The sequence below is a fragment of the Rhinatrema bivittatum genome, chromosome 6 (genome assembly GCF_901001135.1).
Source record: "Rhinatrema bivittatum chromosome 6, aRhiBiv1.1, whole genome shotgun sequence".
In the NCBI taxonomy this organism is placed as follows: Eukaryota; Metazoa; Chordata; class Amphibia; order Gymnophiona; family Rhinatrematidae; genus Rhinatrema; species Rhinatrema bivittatum.
In genome coordinates this window covers 268647146-268668666 of record NC_042620.1, presented here as the reverse complement: position 1 = coordinate 268668666, position 21521 = coordinate 268647146, and the positions used below count along the sequence as shown (strand labels likewise).

Here is a 21521-nt window from a genome sequence, read left to right as displayed (position 1 = left end):
TTTAGAAGATCTCCAGAAACGTTGAACAAGAGTAAATCTTTGCTGCAAGGAACCCGCACTTACAATGTGATCCCTTATTCATTTTCATCATAGAACATATTTATTCAAGGAATGTAAATCTGAGAAAAATACATAAGCTGCCAAATTTCAAACCTAGCGCGACTTTTCACACTAATTCAGCATTTCCCTCAGTGACTGTAATGAAACCAATGCTCCCGAGTTGGACTGAACGTTCATTTTCTTCTCATCGCGTCTTGCGCGCGCACCTTTTTATCGGAAGAACCCATGAAATAAGGGCACAGAAAATAAGGGCAAAGTCTAGTAAATGGAGTCACGTGTATCATATACGTCCTTCCTGCTTGAGGTGAACCCCAATCCATCCATCTTTTCGGAGAATACTAAGGAAAATGGAAAGGTTTATGGAAAGATTTCTCACCGTTTGCAATAGGTCCTTACAGCGATAGAAAACAGGCGCACGTGCAAAGATATAAATACTGAGCAAAACATATTTGAAAAATTACGTCCTCCAAATAATGAAAAGAATAAAGAGAGACGATGCTTTGCAAACCCGAAAGAATGTACCTAAAATACAAATAGTTTTAAAAATAGTAAAAATAAACTCAACTATTTCTTTGACAACTTAATTAGTACAAGGAATGAGGACATAGATTATCAGTTTGCTTTGGAAAGGAAGTGGAACAGAATCATATTGGAGAGAAGTAGAAAGCAGGAATATGAAATGATTTTTCAACTACAGTATTTATGTATCACAGTCATTGAAGTAAGATGAACCAAGAAGGGAACTGTTCTCAAACATTAATCACAAAACTGAATGTGAAATGAAATGAGAAGAAAAGAAAAACCAGGTCATATCAAATTTCGTTCCTGATTTACCGAGGCGTTTCTCCCATTGCATGTCTATGTAACAAATACTTGTAAGTTTCCTCCATAGTGAGCCACAAGAACCGGGAGGCATTCACGCAATCCCCTATGAAAATGAATTTAAAAGGTGTCCTTGCTTTAGTTGGATTGGCATGTATTCTTTACTGGGGCAGACGTGTCAACTCCTGAGATGACCTTTGTCCTCAAGATTGAGTGTTGTAGTGTCGGATATTGATGCTCTGGAAAGATATCCTCCTCCAAAGGAAGTGCTGAGATGCACGTCTGGCAGCATTAGAGAAGGAAAGTAAAAGAGGAAAAGTTGCAACTGTCAGTATGTCTTGCACAGGAACACACATGGAATGCAGTGTGTAAAGTGACCTATCAATTGTCAGCCTTACAAGTTTTGTAAATGAAAATGAATTTATGAAGAGAAGCAAGGAATATCATTGGCACACTTGCCCTCTAGATGACTTGTGAAATGAATCTGCAGAAATTAGAGTTGTAACTAAAGAGCTCCTTGAAGAAAGAGTGAGACATAGAGTTGAAGGCTCTGATGAGAATTGAACTCATGACCCCTGGTTTACTAGACCAGTGCTCTAGCCACTGAGCTACAGAGCCTGCTACATGAGAAGTGCTCATGGTACTCCAGTCATTTCGATACAACTGTCCCTGGGATCTTTTCCTCTAAATGCACAAATAAGAATGCAAGATTGCAAGGCTAGCCTTCCCTGCCTTGATGAATCATGCCTTCATATCCCCAGGAATAGATTTACAATTTCCTTTCATTTCAAGCATCTTCTCACATCCTTTTGCAGATAAGGTGGACATTTTTTCCCCATTCCCTTCCCTTTCCGTGTAATAGACTTTTAGAAGATCTCCAGAAACGTTGAACAAGAGTAAATCTTTGCTGCAAGGAACCCGCACTTACAATGTGATCCCTTATTCATTTTCATCATAGAACATATTTATTCAAGGAATGTAAATCTGAGAAAAATACATAAGCTGCCAAATTTCAAACCTAGCGCGACTTTTCACACTAATTCAGCATTTCCCTCAGTGACTGTAATGAAACCAATGCTCCCGAGTTGGACTGAACGTTCATTTTCTTCTCATCGCGTCTTGCGCGCGCACCTTTTTATCGGAAGAACCCATGAAATAAGGGCACAGAAAATAAGGGCAAAGTCTAGTAAATGGAGTCACGTGTATCATATACGTCCTTCCTGCTTGAGGTGAACCCCAATCCATCCATCTTTTCGGAGAATACTAAGGAAAATGGAAAGGTTTATGGAAAGATTTCTCACCGTTTGCAATAGGTCCTTACAGCGATAGAAAACAGGCGCACGTGCAAAGATATAAATACTGAGCAAAACATATTTGAAAAATTACGTCCTCCAAATAATGAAAAGAATAAAGAGAGACGATGCTTTGCAAACCCGAAAGAATGTACCTAAAATACAAATAGTTTTAAAAATAGTAAAAATAAACTCAACTATTTCTTTGACAACTTAATTAGTACAAGGAATGAGGACATAGATTATCAGTTTGCTTTGGAAAGGAAGTGGAACAGAATCATATTGGAGAGAAGTAGAAAGCTGGAATATGAAATGATTTTTCAAGTACAGTATTTATGTATCACAGTCATTGAAGTAAGATGAACCAAGAAGGAAACTGTTCTCAAACATTAATCACAAAATGAATGTGAAATGAAATGAGAAGAAAAGAAAAACCAGGTCATATCAAATTTCGTTCCTGATTTACCGAGGCGTTTCTCCCATTGCATGTCTATGTAACAAATACTTGTAAGTTTCCTCCATAGTGAGCCACAAGAACCGGGAGGCATTCATGCAATCCCCTATGAAAATGAATTTAAAAGGATTGGCATGTATTCTTTACTGGGGCAGACGTGTCAACTCCTGAGATGACCTTTGTCCTCAAGATTGAGTGTTGTAGTGTCGGATATTGATGCTCTGGAAAGATATCCTCCTCCAAAGGAAGTGCTGAGATGCACGTCTGGCAGCATTAGAGAAGGAAAGTAAAAGAGGAAAAGTTGCAACTGTCAGTATGTCTTGCACAGGAACACACATGGAATGCAGTGTGTAAAGTGACCTATCAATTGTCAGCCTTACAAGTTTTGTAAATGAAAATGAATTTATGAAGAGAAGCAAGGAATATCATTGGCACACTTGCCCTCTAGATGACTTGTGAAATGAATCTGCAGAAATTAGAGTTGTAACTAAAGAGCTCCTTGAAGAAAGAGTGAGACATAGAGTTGAAGGCTCTGATGAGAATTGAACTCATGACCCCTGGTTTACTAGACCAGTGCTCTAGCCACTGAGCTACAGAGCCTGCTACATGAGAAGTGCTCATGGTACTCCAGTCATTTCGATACAACTGTCCCTGGGATCTTTTCCTCTAAATGCACAAATAAGAATGCAAGATTGCAAGGCTAGCCTTCCCTGCCTTGATGAATCATGCCTTCATATCCCCAGGAATAGATTTACAATTTCCTTTCATTTCAAGCATCTTCTCACATCCTTTTGCAGATAAGGTGGACATTTTTTCCCCATTCCCTTCCCTTTCCGTGTAATAGACTTTTAGAAGATCTCCAGAAACGTTGAACAAGAGTAAATCTTTGCTGCAAGGAACCCGCACTTACAATGTGATCCCTTATTCATTTTCATCATAGAACATATTTATTCAAGGAATGTAAATCTGAGAAAAATACATAAGCTGCCAAATTTCAAACCTAGCGCGACTTTTCACACTAATTCAGCATTTCCCTCAGTGACTGTAATGAAACCAATGCTCCCGAGTTGGACTGAACGTTCATTTTCTTCTCATCGCGTCTTGCGCGCGCACCTTTTTATCGGAAGAACCCATGAAATAAGGGCACAGAAAATAAGGGCAAAGTCTAGTAAATGGAGTCACGTGTATCATATACGTCCTTCCTGCTTGAGGTGAACCCCAATCCATCCATCTTTTCGGAGAATACTAAGGAAAATGGAAAGGTTTATGGAAAGATTTCTCACCGTTTGCAATAGGTCCTTACAGCGATAGAAAACAGGCGCACGTGCAAAGATATAAATACTGAGCAAAACATATTTGAAAAATTACGTCCTCCAAATAATGAAAAGAATAAAGAGAGACGATGCTTTGCAAACCCGAAAGAATGTACCTAAAATACAAATAGTTTTAAAAATAGTAAAAATAAACTCAACTATTTCTTTGACAACTTAATTAGTACAAGGAATGAGGACATAGATTATCAGTTTGCTTTGGAAAGGAAGTGGAACAGAATCATATTGGAGAGAAGTAGAAAGCAGGAATATGAAATGATTTTTCAAGTACAGTATTTATGTATCACAGTCATTGAAGTAAGATGAACCAAGAAGGAAACTGTTCTCAAACATTAATCACAAAAATGAATGTGAAATGAAATGAGAAGAAAAGAAAAACCAGGTCATATCAAATTTCGTTCCTGATTTACCGAGGCGTTTCTCCCATTGCATGTCTACGTAACAAATACTTGTAAGTTTCCTCCATAGTGAGCCACAAGAACCGGGAGGCATTCACGCAATCCCCTATGAAAATGAATTTAAAAGGATTGGCATGTATTCTTTACTGGGGCAGACGTGTCAACTCCTGAGATGACCTTTGTCCTCAAGATTGAGTGTTGTAGTGTCGGATATTGATGCTCTGGAAAGATATCCTCCTCCAAAGGAAGTGCTGAGATGCACGTCTGGCAGCATTAGAGAAGGAAAGTAAAAGAGGAAAAGTTGCAACTGTCAGTATGTCTTGCACAGGAACACACATGGAATGCAGTGTGTAAAGTGACCTATCAATTGTCAGCCTTACAAGTTTTGTAAATGAAAATGAATTTATGAAGAGAAGCAAGGAATATCATTGGCACACTTGCCCTCTAGATGACTTGTGAAATGAATCTGCAGAAATTAGAGTTGTAACTAAAGAGCTCCTTGAAGAAAGAGTGAGACATAGAGTTGAAGGCTCTGATGAGAATTGAACTCATGACCCCTGGTTTACTAGACCAGTGCTCTAGCCACTGAGCTACAGAGCCTGCTACATGAGAAGTGCTCATGGTACTCCAGTCATTTCGATACAACTGTCCCTGGGATCTTTTCCTCTAAATGCACAAATAAGAATGCAAGATTGCAAGGCTAGCCTTCCCTGCCTTGATGAATCATGCCTTCATATCCCCAGGAATAGATTTACAATTTCCTTTCATTTCAAGCATCTTCTCACATCCTTTTGCAGATAAGGTGGACATTTTTTCCCCATTCCCTTCCCTTTCCGTGTAATAGACTTTTAGAAGATCTCCAGAAACGTTGAACAAGAGTAAATCTTTGCTGCAAGGAACCCGCACTTACAATGTGATCCCTTATTCATTTTCATCATAGAACATATTTATTCAAGGAATGTAAATCTGAGAAAAATACATAAGCTGCCAAATTTCAAACCTAGCGCGACTTTTCACACTAATTCAGCATTTCCCTCAGTGACTGTAATGAAACCAATGCTCCCGAGTTGGACTGAACGTTCATTTTCTTCTCATCGCGTCTTGCGCGCGCACCTTTTTATCGGAAGAACCCATGAAATAAGGGCACAGAAAATAAGGGCAAAGTCTAGTAAATGGAGTCACGTGTATCATATACGTCCTTCCTGCTTGAGGTGAACCCCAATCCATCCATCTTTTCGGAGAATACTAAGGAAAATGGAAAGGTTTATGGAAAGATTTCTCACCGTTTGCAATAGGTCCTTACAGCGATAGAAAACAGGCGCACGTGCAAAGATATAAATACTGAGCAAAACATATTTGAAAAATTACGTCCTCCAAATAATGAAAAGAATAAAGAGAGACGATGCTTTGCAAACCCGAAAGAATGTACCTAAAATACAAATAGTTTTAAAAATAGTAAAAATAAACTCAACTATTTCTTTGACAACTTAATTAGTACAAGGAATGAGGACATAGATTATCAGTTTGCTTTGGAAAGGAAGTGGAACAGAATCATATTGGAGAGAAGTAGAAAGCAGGAATATGAAATGATTTTTCAAGTACAGTATTTATGTATCACAGTCATTGAAGTAAGATGAACCAAGAAGGGAAACTGTTCTCAAACATTAATCACAAAAATGAATGTGAAATGAAATGAGAAGAAAAGAAAAACCAGGTCATATCAAATTTCGTTCCTGATTTACCGAGGCGTTTCTCCCATTGCATGTCTATGTAACAAATACTTGTAAGTTTCCTCCATAGTGAGCCACAAGAACCGGGAGGCATTCACGCAATCCCCTATGAAAATGAATTTAAAAGGTGTCCTTGCTTTAGTTGGATTGGCATGTATTCTTTACTGGGGCAGACGTGTCAACTCCTGAGATGACCTTTCTCCTCAAGATTGAGTGTTGTAGTGTCGGATATTGATGCTCTGGAAAGATATCCTCCTCCAAAGGAAGTGCTGAGATGCACGTCTGGCAGCATTAGAGAAGGAAAGTAAAAGAGGAAAAGTTGCAACTGTCAGTATGTCTTGCACAGGAACACACATGGAATGCAGTGTGTAAAGTGACCTATCAATTGTCAGCCTTACAAGTTTTGTAAATGAAAATGAATTTATGAAGAGAAGCAGGAATATCATTGGCACACTTGCCCTCTAGATGACTTGTGAAATGAATCTGCAGAAATTAGAGTTGTAACTAAAGAGCTCCTTGAAGAAAGAGTGAGACATAGAGTTGAAGGCTCTGATGAGAATTGAACTCATGACCCCTGGTTTACTAGACCAGTGCTCTAGCCACTGAGCTACAGAGCCTGCTACATGAGAAGTTCTCATGGTACTCTTGTCATTTCGATACAGCTGTCCGTGGGATCTTTTCCTCTACATGCACAAATAAGAATGCAAGATTGCATGGCTAGCCTTCCCTGCCTTGATGAATCATGCCTTCATATCCCCAGGAATAGATTTACAATTTCCTTTCATTTCAAGCATCTTCTCACATCCTTTTGCAGATAAGGTGGAACTTTTTTGCCCCATTCCCTTCCCTTTCCGTGTAATAGACTTTTAGAAGATCTCCAGAAACGTTCAACAAGAGTAAATCTTTGCTGCAATACTGTGTACAATTCTGGTCGCCGCATCTCAAAAAATATATAGGTGCAATGGAGAAGGTACAGAGAAGGGCAACCCAAATGACAAAGGGGATGGAACAGCTCCCCTATGAGGAAAGGCTGAAGAGGTTAGGGCTGTTCAGCTGGGAGAAGAGATAGCTGAGGGGGGATATGATATAGGTCTTTAAGATCATGAGAGGTCTTGAACGAGTAGATGTGACTCAGTTATTTACACTTTCGAATAATAGAAGGACTAGGGGGCCTTCCATAAAGTTAGCACGTAGCAATTTAAGACTAATCGGAGAAAATTCTTTTTCACTCAACGCACAATAAAGCTCTGGAATTCGTTGCCAGAGGATGTGGTTAGTGCAGTGAGTGTAGCTGGGTTCAAAAGAGGTTTGGATAAGTTCCTGGAGGAGAAGTCCATTAACGGCTATTAATCAAGTTTACTTAGGGAATAGTCACTGCTATTACTTGCATCAGTAGCATGGGATCTGTGTTTGGGTAATTGCCAGGTTCTTGTGGCCTGGTTTGGCCTCTGTTGGAAAGAGGATGCTGGGCTTGATGGACCCTTGGTCTGACCCAGCATGGCAATTTCTCATGTTCTCAATTTCTCAGACATGAGTGAGTGAATGAGTGTGTGTGTGTGTTGGTGGGAGAATGGCAGAAGTAATGGTGTAAATGGACATGTGAGAATGTGAAAGAATGAGAAGTGAAAGAAAGTGTGAATATGTAAGAGTGTTTATGAGAGCAAATTTGTGAGCAGTTCCCCCCCCCCCCCCCCCCACCCCTGCTAATCCATGGTAATCTCAGGGTGACTGGAAGTCAAAAGTTCCCAGGTACGGGTATTACTCACTCAAGCTCTGATGCTAGGATCTCTCATTCTTTCATTCAAAATAATTTAGAATTTCCTGGAAAGTTATTTATACTATATATGACTATGACTTTCCAGTCATTGTCACTTGATGACTCTGTAAGCCATGAAAATAATACAGCAATGGCTTCCAGCCAAAGGGACCTCTTTGAATATCAAAGGAAAATGTAAATGAAGTGAGAATGGATCCAGTCCATCAGCTTCAAAGAAAACAATTGCTATTAGCATTCCTCTGTAGCTAGTGATCAGGGGCTATCTCTTCTGAAATTTAATTCACTATAGACAGGCAATGAAAAGAACAATTTAATAAACCACTGCCTTACATAAATTAATAATGAATAAATATGTCACATGGAATATCCTCAAATAAACCTATCTGGTTAAATACAGCCAGATAAATTGGAAACCTAACTGGCAATGTTTGAATATCATTACCCAACAACCGAGGTAAATAAAATTACATGATATGACCTCATCATGAATGAATTATGTTTGAATATCGCCAGTTAGGTGTGAAAGTTTTCGGGAGCAAGTTCCTGGATAACTTTAGCTTAACTGGCTTTATTCAAATAATATAGCCAGTTAAGTAACGAGCCAAAATAAAAAAAAAAAAGAAACTAATGAGCCTATGGGCCCGATCCTCCCCTCTACCCCATCTCAGTGAAACGAATGTTGGGCATCGCGCTTGATTACCCCCCACCACCACCACCAAATCTCCTAAAATATTCCAAAACTTTAGCAGGCCTGTACGCCTGAAAAACCTCCCCTTCTGCTCCTCCACAAATTTGGTAAATAGAATTTGAAGGCAGGCTCTCTCTTACGGCCTACCTCCCATCCCCCTGAACCCCTCAAATACTTTACCAGCCCTGGACACATGTACCAAGCTCCTAGTGGTGGTAATGCACGGGCTCATTTTAAGGTTACCTTAAAACGAGCGTGCGGGCACCCACACACACGCATATGGGCACGTGAGCGGACATGTGCTGAAATTTTAAATCATGCGCGCAGTTGCGTGCCTATGATTTAAACTATGTCTACCGTGCTTAATGTGTGCTCCTAATTTTATGCTGTTATTCAAGCAAATGAACTTCACGTATCTTCCGTAGGATTTTGTCGGCTTAACGCGCGCAGGTAAGCAGGTTTTAAAACATGCTCGCGTGAAGGACATTCTCAGTTTTGCCCATTAGTCCACCACTTTGCCCAGTCCTTTTCGAGATCATCCTGACCCCTCTAGTTCTGCCTGCACTCCCCCCAGTTGACCCAGATCCCTTACCCAATTGTTTTAGGTTTCAGCAGAGATTTATGCAGACTTACACCTCATCAAAAGCAGAAGCAAACATGCTTGGCTAATAGCCCACTGCACGCTGCAGCTGCTGGATTTAAAATATGGATTTATACACACAACTGTTGGGCCTGCCCTAGAGTGCCCCGATACAACTCTTTTGTTTTTTTCCTCGCATCCACACATATATGCATGTAATTTCCAGCTTTTAAAACAAGCATTGCTCACACGTGGCCCATATACGTGCGTATATGGGCCTTTTAACACTGCACCTAACACTCCCTTGGGGAGTGTCAGGTGCAGTAGAAGGGTTCAGGTTGGGTGTGCGGTGTGTGTGTGTGGGGGGGGGGGGGGTGGGGGTTCACGAGGTGCTACATTCAAATTCTATTTAGCAAATTTGGTGGAGGGAAGGAAGGCTCTTCTGGTTTATAGGCCCGCTATGTTTTTGGAATATTCTGGGGGCTTGGGGAGGAGGGAGGTGGATTGGGCACAATGCCCAACACTTGTTTCACTAGGTTGGAGAACAGGGGATCTGGTCAGTAGGCCTACTAGATTGTTTTCTAAATTTTGGCTTGCTACTTAACCCGCTATATTATTTGACTGTAGCTAGATAAGGTAAAATTAGCTGGGGACATGCTCCCAGATAACTTTACCCCTGCTGTTAGGGACTTCCAGATTTATTTGGCTAACTCTGAATATTGCAGTTAACTGGATAAATGAATTGGCTATGTCACAGGGCTTAATTTGTGGGGGAACGGAGTGGAACATAGTTCTGGCACTTCTTTTCAAGCTTAAGAGGCAGAGCAGCAGGGGTCTTCTGCTCCAGCCCCTCCCCTTCAGGCAGTCTGCAGGGTAGAGGAGAGGAAGGGGTGAGCCTGGAGCACACAGAGAAGAGAACAGCCACTATGCTCTCTAATTCAACCCATCCTCTCCTCTCTTGTTCCCTCCTGCCCCCCCCCCCCCCCCCCATATTCTCCTCCTGTATTGCAGAGAACAGAAGGGGAAGGGGTAATATTGAAGCACACACTAGATCAAAGAAAAAACACAAAAAAGGTTTGCATTCTCACATGTTTGAAAGTTGTGAGCAGTAATGCCAATTGTGAAAGCTTCAGCTCTGGGCTTGATGAAGGGCACTACTGCTCACAACTTTCATTTATTTATTTAGATTTATATTCCACTTTTTTTCAGCACTTCAAAGTGGATTACTGAGGTACTGTAGGTATTTCCCTATCCCCAGAGACCTTACAATCTAACAGGCCGATTCAGTAAAGTCCGCAGGAGAGCGGGCAAATGCCCGCTCTCCCGGCGCGTGCGATTCAGTATTTAAATTAGGCCCGGCGGTAAAAACGGGATAAAGGAGGTGCTAGGGACACTAGCGCGTCCCTAGCGCCTCCTTTTTGACAGGAGCAGCGGCTGTCAGCGGGTTTGACAGCCGACGCTCAATTTTGCCAGCGTCGGTTCTCGAGCACGCTGACAGCCACGGGCTCGAAAACCGGACGCCGGCAAAATTGAGCGTCTGGTTTTCGACCCGACAGCCGCTGGCCGACTTCCAATTTTTTTTTTTTAAACTTTTTTTACTCTTCGGGACCTCCGACTTAATATCGCCATGATATCAAGTTGGAGGGTGCACAGAAAAGCAGTTTTTACTTTCCCGGTGCCGGAAGAAATTAGCGCCGACCTTTGGGTAGGCGCTAATTTCTGAAAGTAAAATGTGCGGCTTGGCTGCACATTTTACTTTCTGAATTGTGCGCGTATACCTAATAGGGCCACATGTTGAGGGTGCTATTATGTTCGGCGGGTTGGACGCGCGTCTTCCGCCCCTTACTGAATAAGGGGTAAGGGAAAACGTGCGTCCAGTAGCAGGGAGCACACTGTACTGTATTGGCCTGTAAGTTTGTACCTGAGGTAATGGGGGGTAAAGTGACTTGTCCAAGGTCACAAGGAGCAACAGTGGAACTTGAACGCTGGTCTCCTGGTTCATAGCCCACTGCTTTAACCACTAAGCAACTCCTCCACTCCAAGCTTGTGGTAATTAAACCCCTTTTTGCCCCTTTGCCCTGATCACACTGGGCCCCTCTCCTCTCACCCCCTCTACAGTTCCACTTCTTTTCTGTCTACAAATTAAGCTCTGCATGTCAGCTCTGCCCTGGAATGCCCTAGGAACGCCTCCAGGTAACTCAGATAAATTAGCTGGATAAAACGTATGCAAATAAGCGGCTAAGATAGTCAAACATCAGGGTTTATCCAGATAACTCAAAAGTTACCTGACTAAGCCACTCTGAATACAACCTCTTTGTTATCATTTGTACATTACATGCCAGACATATGCAGCACTGCAGAGAAACTCAAAATGGGGAGTGTCTACTGCTCGGAGCTTATGTGTAGTCAAGACAAGACCTGCCTAGAAAAGCATACAGAAACTGGAGTAAATAAGCATGCAGCAGCACACAGAGGAGGCTAAGAAAACTGGAGCAGTGCCCCTCATCCCCTTTGCTGCTGTACCTTTTCCGCATAAATGAAACTGAAAGTTGCTGGTGTTCCCAGGCGCGCAGTCGTGGTTTTGTCTTCTTGCTTCAAAGCAGAGCAATGGCTGCTGAAAGTCCAGAAAACAATTTACAAGACGAAACAACATGCTCAATCTGCTTAGACTATTTTAAGGATCCGGTGATTACAGACTGTGGACACAGCTTCTGCTGCTCTTGCATCACTCGATGCTGGGAAGAGCTGGAAACAAACTTTCCGTGTCCCCACTGCCGGCAGACGTTTCAGCAAAGAAGTCTGAAGCCGAACAGACAGCTCTCAAATATTGTGGACATAGCCAAGCAGCTGGCTAAGAAGAGACGGAGGCTGCAGGAAGAGGGACTGTGCGAGAGGCATGGCCAGGCTCTCCTGCTCTTCTGCGAGGAAGACCAAGAAGCAGTCTGTGTGGTCTGTGATAAGTCATTAGAGCATGGATCGCACAATGTAATTCTCATTGAAGAGGGAGTCCAGGGCTACAAGGTAAGTCTAACTCTTGAGATTTAAGGTCAGCTTCACTCCAGATGAAAGAGTCAATTTCAAAGACATATGCGGGGGTTGTGTCGTGTGTAAAACTGGCTTGCACACGCGTAGTTTGCCTCAGTGCACGGTAAGTGGATTTTCAGAAGGTCAAGAATAGGTGTGTACTGTTGCTGCTGGGCAGAAACGTATGCGTGTACAAAGAAGGTCTTTCTAGAATGTCCCAGGACAGGCTTTCGAAGTACGTGCACATTTACATATTTTATAAACGGAGTACACATAAATGTCATCAAACACGCGTGCATACTTTTACACCTGCGAGTCAGATAGTAAAACTGACTTCTGTTTTGTCTGCAGTTTTTGGGTGGGGAGGGTATGGGTGAACTGGTGGAGGTCTTGTGGACTGATGTGGAAGACAGACTACACATCTGCCATGAGCATATGCATTTCCACCTTCAGGTATGGTTTCTGCAGGTAACATAGATGTGGCAGCTCTTAGATAGCTCCTGAAGTTTTGAATGTAGCTTCACACCAGTAGCCTTTGCAGCATTGAGAGGGCATGGCACTTGAATGTTCCAATACACACACGTGATGTAGTAGTTGTGACCAGCTGACCTCCTTAACGCTACAGGTAGCCTGCACATACACTGGCCTACAACAAAGTGATAGGCACTTAAGATACACAAACCACCCTTAAAGGCTTGTCAAAAGTACAGGCCACCTTTTACAATCTTACTGCATGCAGTAGTTTGGTGTCACTTCTGCAAATGGCGATGAACTGATTGATGCCTTAAATGTGTCACTGTCACAGAAGATTCTGGGTATGGTTGCAGGACCTGGCTTCTCACCCCCATTGCCATTCCCAATACTCCGGCAGAGATAAGGTACAACGAGGTCTTATGTGCTATCTGCTGTGTCATCAAATGCACCTTTGGACTTCTCAAAAGTTGCTTTCGCTGTTTGGACAAGACAGGTGGTGCTTTAATGTATGCTCCACCCAAAGTGGCAAAGATCATGTTGCTCTGCTGTGTATTCCATAATCTCGTCTAAGACATGGAGTAACAATGGAGGGATTTATTTATTTATTTGTTTATTTATTTATTTATTTATTTATTTAAAGTCTCTTCTATACCGATAGCCGTTCGCACATCGTATCGGTTCACAAAAAAACAAAAACTTTTGGGCGGAGCCCTTACAAGTAACCGAAGAATACAATTAACAGGGAAAGTGGATAAAACTAAAAGGCATAACAAAATCAATAAATAAATACAACAACTTTAACATAATTTACAATGTACAAGAATCAGCGGTCATAAAGCATGATGTCCAGATTTTCTCCCAGATACATCATGTCACCCTGCACCACAACAGGAGAGCACGCTGATGGGCAGCCAGGTTCGCCGAAATCTTATAGAATGATACTTTGCATGATAGACCTCACAAACAACTACCCATTCCAGGGGAGGCAGTCGATAAGTTTGTTGGCTGTTCCTCTCCGCGCTCCTCTCTCTCTTAATCTCACTGCTTCCATGTGTAGGTTACTGTGTAACAGAAAACATGTTTGCTTACTCTGCATTTGTCTTCAGTGGTACAGTACCCTAAAAAGGCATGGCAGATGACTGTGTACTTGCTGAGTGTTGGAACAGAGGGACAGCTGCTGTGTGACAAGCATGAAGGAGGCATGAGGAAGTACTGTGTGGTCCACAGTGTCCACATGCGAATAGCACAGGGTGCAGAGGGCAGTGCAGGGAAGCCAGCACACTTCCACAGACAAACTGCCATCCCTTTAATGGGCTGCCTTCAGGATGTGGATGCTAGCTGTAAGCAAATGCTTAACTTACTTGTATTATAGCAACCCCCAAGCCAGGACGTTACAGAGTGGGCAAGCAGTCTGTGAAATTGTGCCAGTCGGTAGCACCACCACCAGGCCTCTACGCCATCTGCTATTTGCCTGTGCACATTGTGGAGCAGACATTACTAACCCACTCCTCCTCCACACTTGTCACACAGTAGCTCATACTGTGTCAGTACACTCAGCAAATACACGTCATATTTGGTTAAAAGTGAAAACTACAATTGTCGACATTCACACACTGTTTTTCTCCTCACACCTAAAAATGGCCACATTATCTACTCATGTGACATGAGTACATTCCAATCACCGGCACACATAGTATACATGCACACTATATTTAGTGATGGCCATGAATGTACTCTGCATATCACACAGAGGGCCATTCATGGTGTGTGATGAAGGCAACAAGAGGCATTGCAGAAGGTCACCAGCTATGATCTTTAGGGATGTGCAGCAGGGACGGATTCGTCCCATTCGGAATTCATATTCGTGGGGGGCCAAATCCGTTGCATCTGTTCTCGGGGGACCCCGATCCGTTCATTAGTTACATATGTATTCGTTTCCCCAAAAAAACCTCATCCCAACCCTTTAAATTTAATTAACTACAACCCCCCACCCTCCTGACCCCCCCCCCAAGACTTACCAAAAGTCCCTGGTGGCACAGTGGGGGGTCCTGGCACGATCTCCTGCACTCGAGCTGTCGGCTGCTGGTATTCAAAATGGCGCCGATAGCCTTTGCCCTCACTATGTCACAGGGACTACCGGTGCCATTGGTCGGCCCCTGTCACATGGTAGGAGCAATGGACAGCTGGCGCCAAGACTTGTCAAAGTCCCTGGTGGTCGAGCAGGGGTCAGGAGTCCCCCCCAAGACTTGCCAAAAGTCCCCGGTGGTCCAACGAGGGTCCTGGCACGATCTCCTGCACTCGGGCCGTCGGCTGCCGGTATTCAAAATGGCGCCGATAGCCTTTGCCCTTACTATGTCACAGGGGCTACTGGTGCCATTGGTCGGCCCCTGTTACATGGTAGGAGCACAAGATGGCGCTCAAGGTTTAATCCAGTCCTCCTCCTTAAGGCAGAATGCTGCAAGAGATTCTGGGTGAGGGGAGGTTTTCTTCAACCTACCAGAAGAACCCAGGCCTAGAAAGCTTGGGGATACCCCAGGGAGTTGGTAGGACCCATTGGCACACCCCATTACCAGTATGTCTACCTGATCCGCCCCCGGTATATCCTGCATCGTGGCTGTCCACATTCCAGACGATCAGCCGGGCCCTGAGCCCACGGGACCCCCTGCCTCTGCCTGCACTGCTGCTCCTTGTCTATGAAGCCTCGGAACACACCTCACCTGTTCTTGAGGTTCGCTGTGTTGTCGTCTGCGATGAGCCTGCCTAGGCATGCAGTATGCCGTGACACTTACACTTGCAAGAACCAATTTGGCTTTAGGAAGACAGAGCAGGTAAAAACAGGTGTTTTTATTGGACCAGGAAGGCCTGGTAAGTGTATCAGTGAGCATAGCTTTTTTTATCGTGTGCGATAATCACCGCAAAAAATAGCACAATCCGTGATATTGCGTGCAATAATAATTATTTCCCCCATAACGCACAGAAAAAAAGGTGTGGTTATTTCCTGCGATAAATCCAGTGATAACGTAAGATAATTTATCGCACGCGGCGCTAGCACACCCCCATTTCCGCCCAAACTCCGCCCATTTGAATATCAGTAGATAACTTGCATTCGCAATTTGCGATGCACTATTTATCGCATGAATTAGGCCGTTATCATGTGCGTCACAGTGTAACGTGCGCGATAACGGCCTAACGTGAAATGATAAATGGCCGTTTATTCCTAGTCTTGCAAAATATCACTTAAATGTACTTTATGATTGGTTTCCTGTTTCATAAACCTTGCCCCAATTTGTCCCACAAAATACAGCAATTTTGGACGGTTGCCACCTAGTCTTTCTACATTAGTAAATCTGTATATTTTCACAGGAAAAACTCCATGGTCATCTGGAACGTTTGAAACAAGACCTAGAAGCTATTTTAGAATGTAAGTGTGAAGAAGAAGAAAATATTGGAGAAGTAAAGGTGAGTGACTGCGGTGTATTGTTCCTGATTAGTGTTATTCTTAGGCACCGTGCATGCTGTGAGCAGGGAAAGAGACTTTGGGGTTGATTCACTACCAGAGTTTTAGGCCTCCGCTAGGCAAACAGGGGCAGAATAACAGATTTATCCTGAATGTCTACTGTTATAAAAGGTGATTATTTGGCAGTTTGTTTGGTTTTTTTTTTACAGTGCCTTGGAAGAGGCACAAAGTTATTCTTGTGGGCCTGAAGAAAGATATTCTGTATATGTAGGAGGAGGAATCCCCATACACTTTCCATTACTGGCCTCTGTTCTTCTTTCAGCCTAGGCCCCCATATCTTCATGAAGATTTTTATCTGCTCCCCCCCAGGTCTCTGTCCAGAATAGATTTACTCCTCCTCAGGCCAGCAAAGGTCCGGTCAGCCCCATTATCTTCTATGAGGGGGAGATTGTCATATTTATTTTCTTTTCCTTTCTTGGAAAATCAAGGAAGCTAGAACAAGCCACAGTCTTTCTTTTTTCTCTGTCTTATTCCACTGAAACAGAAAGAATTCTTCGGAAAGAGATTTGAAAGGGTTCTATCTCAACATATTTTTTCTGCTTTTAAATAGACAGGATTGTCATCGGTGTAGCACATAACAGCACTTGTTTATTTACAAGTAACTTTGCTAAATCCTACTTACTACTCAAGTAACGTAACACATAAAACACTTGTTCTCCCACCTCCACCCTTCGTACTTCATGATCACAATACATTTCACATATATACACTGTCTAGACCTATCCTGTACACATATATTCACATTCTTGCACTCACTCCACATGTAGCCAAAATTATCTTTATTTAGAAGTAGAAAACAAAATTAATTACTTTTAAAATGTTCCCTCTTCCGGTGGGGAGAAGACAAAGGATCCTGGTGCCCCTTGGTGGGGGGGGAGGAGGTTGAGCGTCCTCTCTCCATCTCTGAGGACCTCCTCCTTTGTCTGCTGCTCCTGGAAATGGAGCAACAAATTGTCATAGTGAGTCTGGAAAATTTTTAAAAAGGCACTAATTCAGGATGCCTCACAGACAGCACAGAAAGCAGCATGTGCAAATCAGGATGGCAGCCCGTACGACTGTGCTTCCAAAAGAGGACCTCTCCTCCCCTCCATGGCAAGTCCCAGGTAATCCATTAATACATTCACGTGCTGCAAGCCTATAAAACTGGAAGACACTGATCCTTTAGAGAGGCTGCTGCATGCTCTGGGCAATCAAGAAAGCATAGAAAAAGTAAGATACAAGGGGGTGATAGTTACACTTATGAGCAGGAGCAAAGAATAGAAATGGCAGGATGCACAGAGTAGAGAACAGATATGCAGGGGTACATATACAAAGGATGAATCAATACCTATGTGCCTTATATGAAAGGTCATGCAGGTACATCAAATGAACCCACACAAGTGGACTTTCATAATTTCACAGCACACATACTTTTTACCTGCATAGCAAAAAGTTTCCTAGGAGCATGGCTGAAAACTACGGGGCAGATTTTAAAAGCCTACGTGCATAAATCCAGGTGGATTTACGCGCGCCGGGCCCATTTTTAAAAGGCCCGGCGGCGCACATAAAGCCCCGGGACACATGTAAGTCCCGGGACTTGAAAAAATGGGCGGTCTAGGGGCGGAGCGATACGGAGGCATGGCCAGAGGTCTCCGAACGGCCGCTGAGCCAGGGGATCGCGCGCCGGCACTCGGCCAGCGCGCACAACTAATAAAATAAAGTTAGGGGGGTTTTAGGTAGGGCTGGGGGGGTGGGTTAGGTAGGGGACGGGAGGGGAAGGTGGGGGGAGTGGAAGGAAAGTTCCCTCCGAGGCCGCTCCGATTTCGGCCTCGAAGGGAACGGGGAAAGCCATCGGGGCTCCCCTAAGGCTCGGCATGTGCAAGGTGCACTAGTGTGCAATCCCTTGCGTGCGCCGACCCCGGATTTTATAACATGTGTGCGCGGCTGCGCACGCATGTTATAAAATCGGGCGTATATTTGTGCGCGCCGGATTGCACGCACAAATGTACGCCCACGCGTACGTCTTAAAATCCAGCCCTATGTGCATATCACAATTTAAAAAATGAATGTGCATAGTAGGCATGCTGCTAACATTCATACTTAATGCTGTTGTTTGACATCATTAAAGTGTATGTGTCTGCTTTTAACCGATCTTCAAAGAGTGCACACAGATAACTTGAAGTCAGTATTTGGCCATGGGCAGTCCAGCTAAGGTATCTGAATAAACTTGGGATATTCAGTGGGGTAGCTTTGCTGCTGAATATACCTATATAATCAAAGTTATCTGAATAAGTTTATCCAGATAATTTTAGGCCTGCTTTGCAGCATAACCAGACTTATCTGGTTAAGTTAGCAAGATAAGTCAGCCCTGACCTGGAAAGAAATTTAGCTGGATAAAGCAGCGGCATGAATTCCAAACCCAGTGGTTTGTCTAAGTCTGAACTTATATAATCATATAGAGAACTGTTGTTCTATCACTGTAAATAAAGAACTACTTTTTTTGTTGTATTTATTACCTTAATATTTTGTACGTTTCACAGTTATTCTCAATGCCTACACAACCAGTGGAAATTGTTTAATAAAATATTTTTCTATTCCATCTGAAATTTATTTTGGAGTAGGTTGAAGGTTTCATACATGTGTGTAGGCGTCCCTGCACTGTTATGCAATTATAATTATTAACCTCCTACCACCTCCGTGCTGTACTTTTTATGTTATATATTTTTTTAAATTTTAAATATAAAGTCCCAAAGGTTTCAATCCACGATGTTGTTGGCTGGATATTAAACTTATAGCTTGAGCTAAGAGATAATCATTTTTAAGGCGAGTACCTACCAATGCTGTGTGCTTTTTACTTGTAAGTCTCAATCCTGACATGCTACGTGTTTCAGACTTCGCGTCTTTCTTCAGGGGAGTATCTTCTGTGAAAAGAGCTCCAACAAACAGGATTATTACCTCTCTATATCTTTATATTCAAGCTGCCAAGATCAGGTGTAATATTCTCCTCTGCCGTTCCGTCCAGCGTGACACCGTGGATATCTACTGGACCTGTTCAAACCCATCTTAAATACTTGAACAAAAGCATACTTATTAACCAATAAGTAACCTTCAAATTTAAACGCGCCTATCAGGAGCTTTATCACTAAACATTTCAACTAATCAGCTGCCGACACATCTATATACTGTGGCACTCGCTGCTCTCCATAATCAAGGCATTCTCATCGGACCTGACAGAGAACTGTGAATTGTATGCTTTGTTGTTTTATACTGTCAAACGGACCTGGTGGAGCACAATATCTGTCCAAGCGCCGGATCACTGATTTTGGTAGTCGAAAAAAACTACCTAATGGCTCTACAGTAAAGTGTTCAGATTGAGTTCGTCATTCATGCCTCTTGAGGCGGATGATTTCAATGTATAAATCCAGAAAGCTTCACTATAATTTAACTTGACTCTGATGTCCCCGCCCCGTGTCGGCATGTGAATTTGCTCTAAAATCGTCCATTTCAATTCGGCAATGGTGTGGCCCGCATCCTTCAGATGGTGAACCATGGGAGCTGTCATTTTTTCTGTATTAAACCGTGATTTATGTTCACCCAATCTAACTCTTATTGAACGAGTGATGCGTCCTATATACATTTTTGGGCACAGGCACACAGCATAAATCACATTAGTGGTGTTGCAATCTGTACTTGATCTCCTCCTGACTCTATACTTTGTGACTGGATCATCCCATTGTAGTCCTGTCAGTGCTTGGGTGCACCAACTACAGTGGCCACACATCGGATGGCCTGTTACAGTGTCTGTTGGTACCGTAGGGCTGAGTTGAGCATGTACTATTTTATCCCTAATATTTCTGCCCCGTGTGGTGGCAAACAGTGGAAATTCTTTGAACACGTCATGAAGAGTGAGCACGTGCCAATGTTGATTGATTGCAGTAGTAATAATTCCAACTGCTGTCGACTGTTGTAGTACACATGTTAATCTTGCCTCTTCTTATTTTGTTTTATATAGTAGTAGTTGTTGATGGTCACTGAACTTGGCTCGTCTGTATGCGCGAGTGATAGACTTCTGAGGATATCCTCTCTCACGAAATCTACCTTGCAGGATACTTGCTTGTTCTTCAAAGCCTTCTTGTGTAGAACATATATGTCTTGGTCGAAAATATTGGCTCACTTGGAGCCCCATTTTAAAGCTTAATGCGTGATGGCTTGAAAACCTCAACAGGTCATTGCGATCTGTGGATTTGCGATGAATAGTGGTCTGGAACTGTCCATCCTGTACATCTATGGCCACATCCAAAAAAGTGATGTGTTGCTTTGAAGTTTGTGCAGTAAATTCCAAATTAGGATCTACTGTGTTCATCCATTCATGGAAACTACGTAAATGGGTACTTGATCCTTCCCATATGAAAAAGATATCAACAAAACAATACCAGCATTTGATGTTTTTCCACCACTGTGATGTAACTATGTGAATCTCCTCGAAGTGGGCTACATATAAGTTCGCCACTGCTAGCGCTAATGGGGACCCCATGGGAATACCATGGATTTGATGATAACATTCTTCGCCAAACCAAAAGTAGTTGTTAAATAGTACTATTTTAGCCAGTTCTATTAAAAAACTGGTTTTAATTCTTTGGGATGTGCCCCGTTGCGCTAATACGTCCTCAACTATCCCCAGTGCGCTAGCCTGCGGGATAGTCATATATAAAGAACTGATGTCCATAGTGACCATGTTCATATCCTCCTGGTTAACCTCCACCAAGTTTAATAATCTTAGAAAATGTGCTGGGTCTTTTACATATGAAGCAACTTGCTGTACATAGGGCTGTAGGAAGATATCAATGAGAATGGCCACCGGTTCTAATGCTGATCCATTTTGTGACACTATAGGTCTAATAGGAGGTGACTCCATACTCTTGTGTATCTTTTGGCACTGAATATATAACCGGTTTCCTCGGATGTGCCACTGTGAGAAAATATTTTTCCTTCTGTGTGAGGCCCATTTCTCTCTGGATCACTTCGTCTAATTTCGCTACCAATGTCATTGTGGGTCATTCTGTTCTAACTGATAATATTTGGTATCTTGTAAATGGGACATTAATTTGTCTCTATACGTTTCCTTGTCCTGGATCACCAGAGCTCTCCCTTTTATCCGCTGGTTTAATCATGATTAGTGTGGAATTAGACAAACTCTCAAGTGCCTCCTTTTGTACTTGTAAATTTTGTGACCATCTGACTGCTTTAGATTCATAAGTGGACAGATCCTTTAGTACTAATTTGTGGAATGTCTGTATATGTGGATCTAATGTACCCAGGGGTATCCAATTGGACCTGGGTTTAACCACTGACATATCTGAACTTACTTCTTGTTTGTCTGAAAAATATAACCGCA

At 42.7% G+C, this 21521-nt stretch overlaps 1 protein-coding gene and 4 non-coding genes across 5 annotated transcripts in view; 1 reads left to right on the top strand and 4 right to left on the bottom strand.

The window, feature by feature from the left end:
* Positions 1–1427: 1427 nt before the first annotated feature.
* On the bottom strand, positions 1428–1500 carry TRNAT-AGU. The gene has a single exon. It is a non-coding gene; the product is annotated as a tRNA-Thr (tRNA).
* A 1655-nt stretch (positions 1501–3155) lies between these two features.
* TRNAT-AGU lies at positions 3156–3228 on the bottom strand. The gene has a single exon. It is a non-coding gene; the product is annotated as a tRNA-Thr (tRNA).
* A 1656-nt stretch (positions 3229–4884) lies between these two features.
* Positions 4885–4957, bottom strand: TRNAT-AGU. The gene has a single exon. It is a non-coding gene; the product is annotated as a tRNA-Thr (tRNA).
* A 1674-nt stretch (positions 4958–6631) lies between these two features.
* Positions 6632–6704, bottom strand: TRNAT-AGU. The gene has a single exon. It is a non-coding gene; the product is annotated as a tRNA-Thr (tRNA).
* A 4991-nt stretch (positions 6705–11695) lies between these two features.
* Positions 11696–21521, top strand: part of LOC115094274 (E3 ubiquitin-protein ligase TRIM39-like) — a 56350-nt gene continuing 46524 nt past the window's right edge. The window contains exons 1-2 of the mRNA XM_029607173.1: positions 11696–12153; positions 15994–16089. Of these exons, the coding sequence (XP_029463033.1) occupies positions 11740–12153; positions 15994–16089 (510 nt within the window). The 5' untranslated portion in view covers positions 11696–11739. The remainder of the gene's footprint in view (positions 12154–15993; positions 16090–21521) is intronic.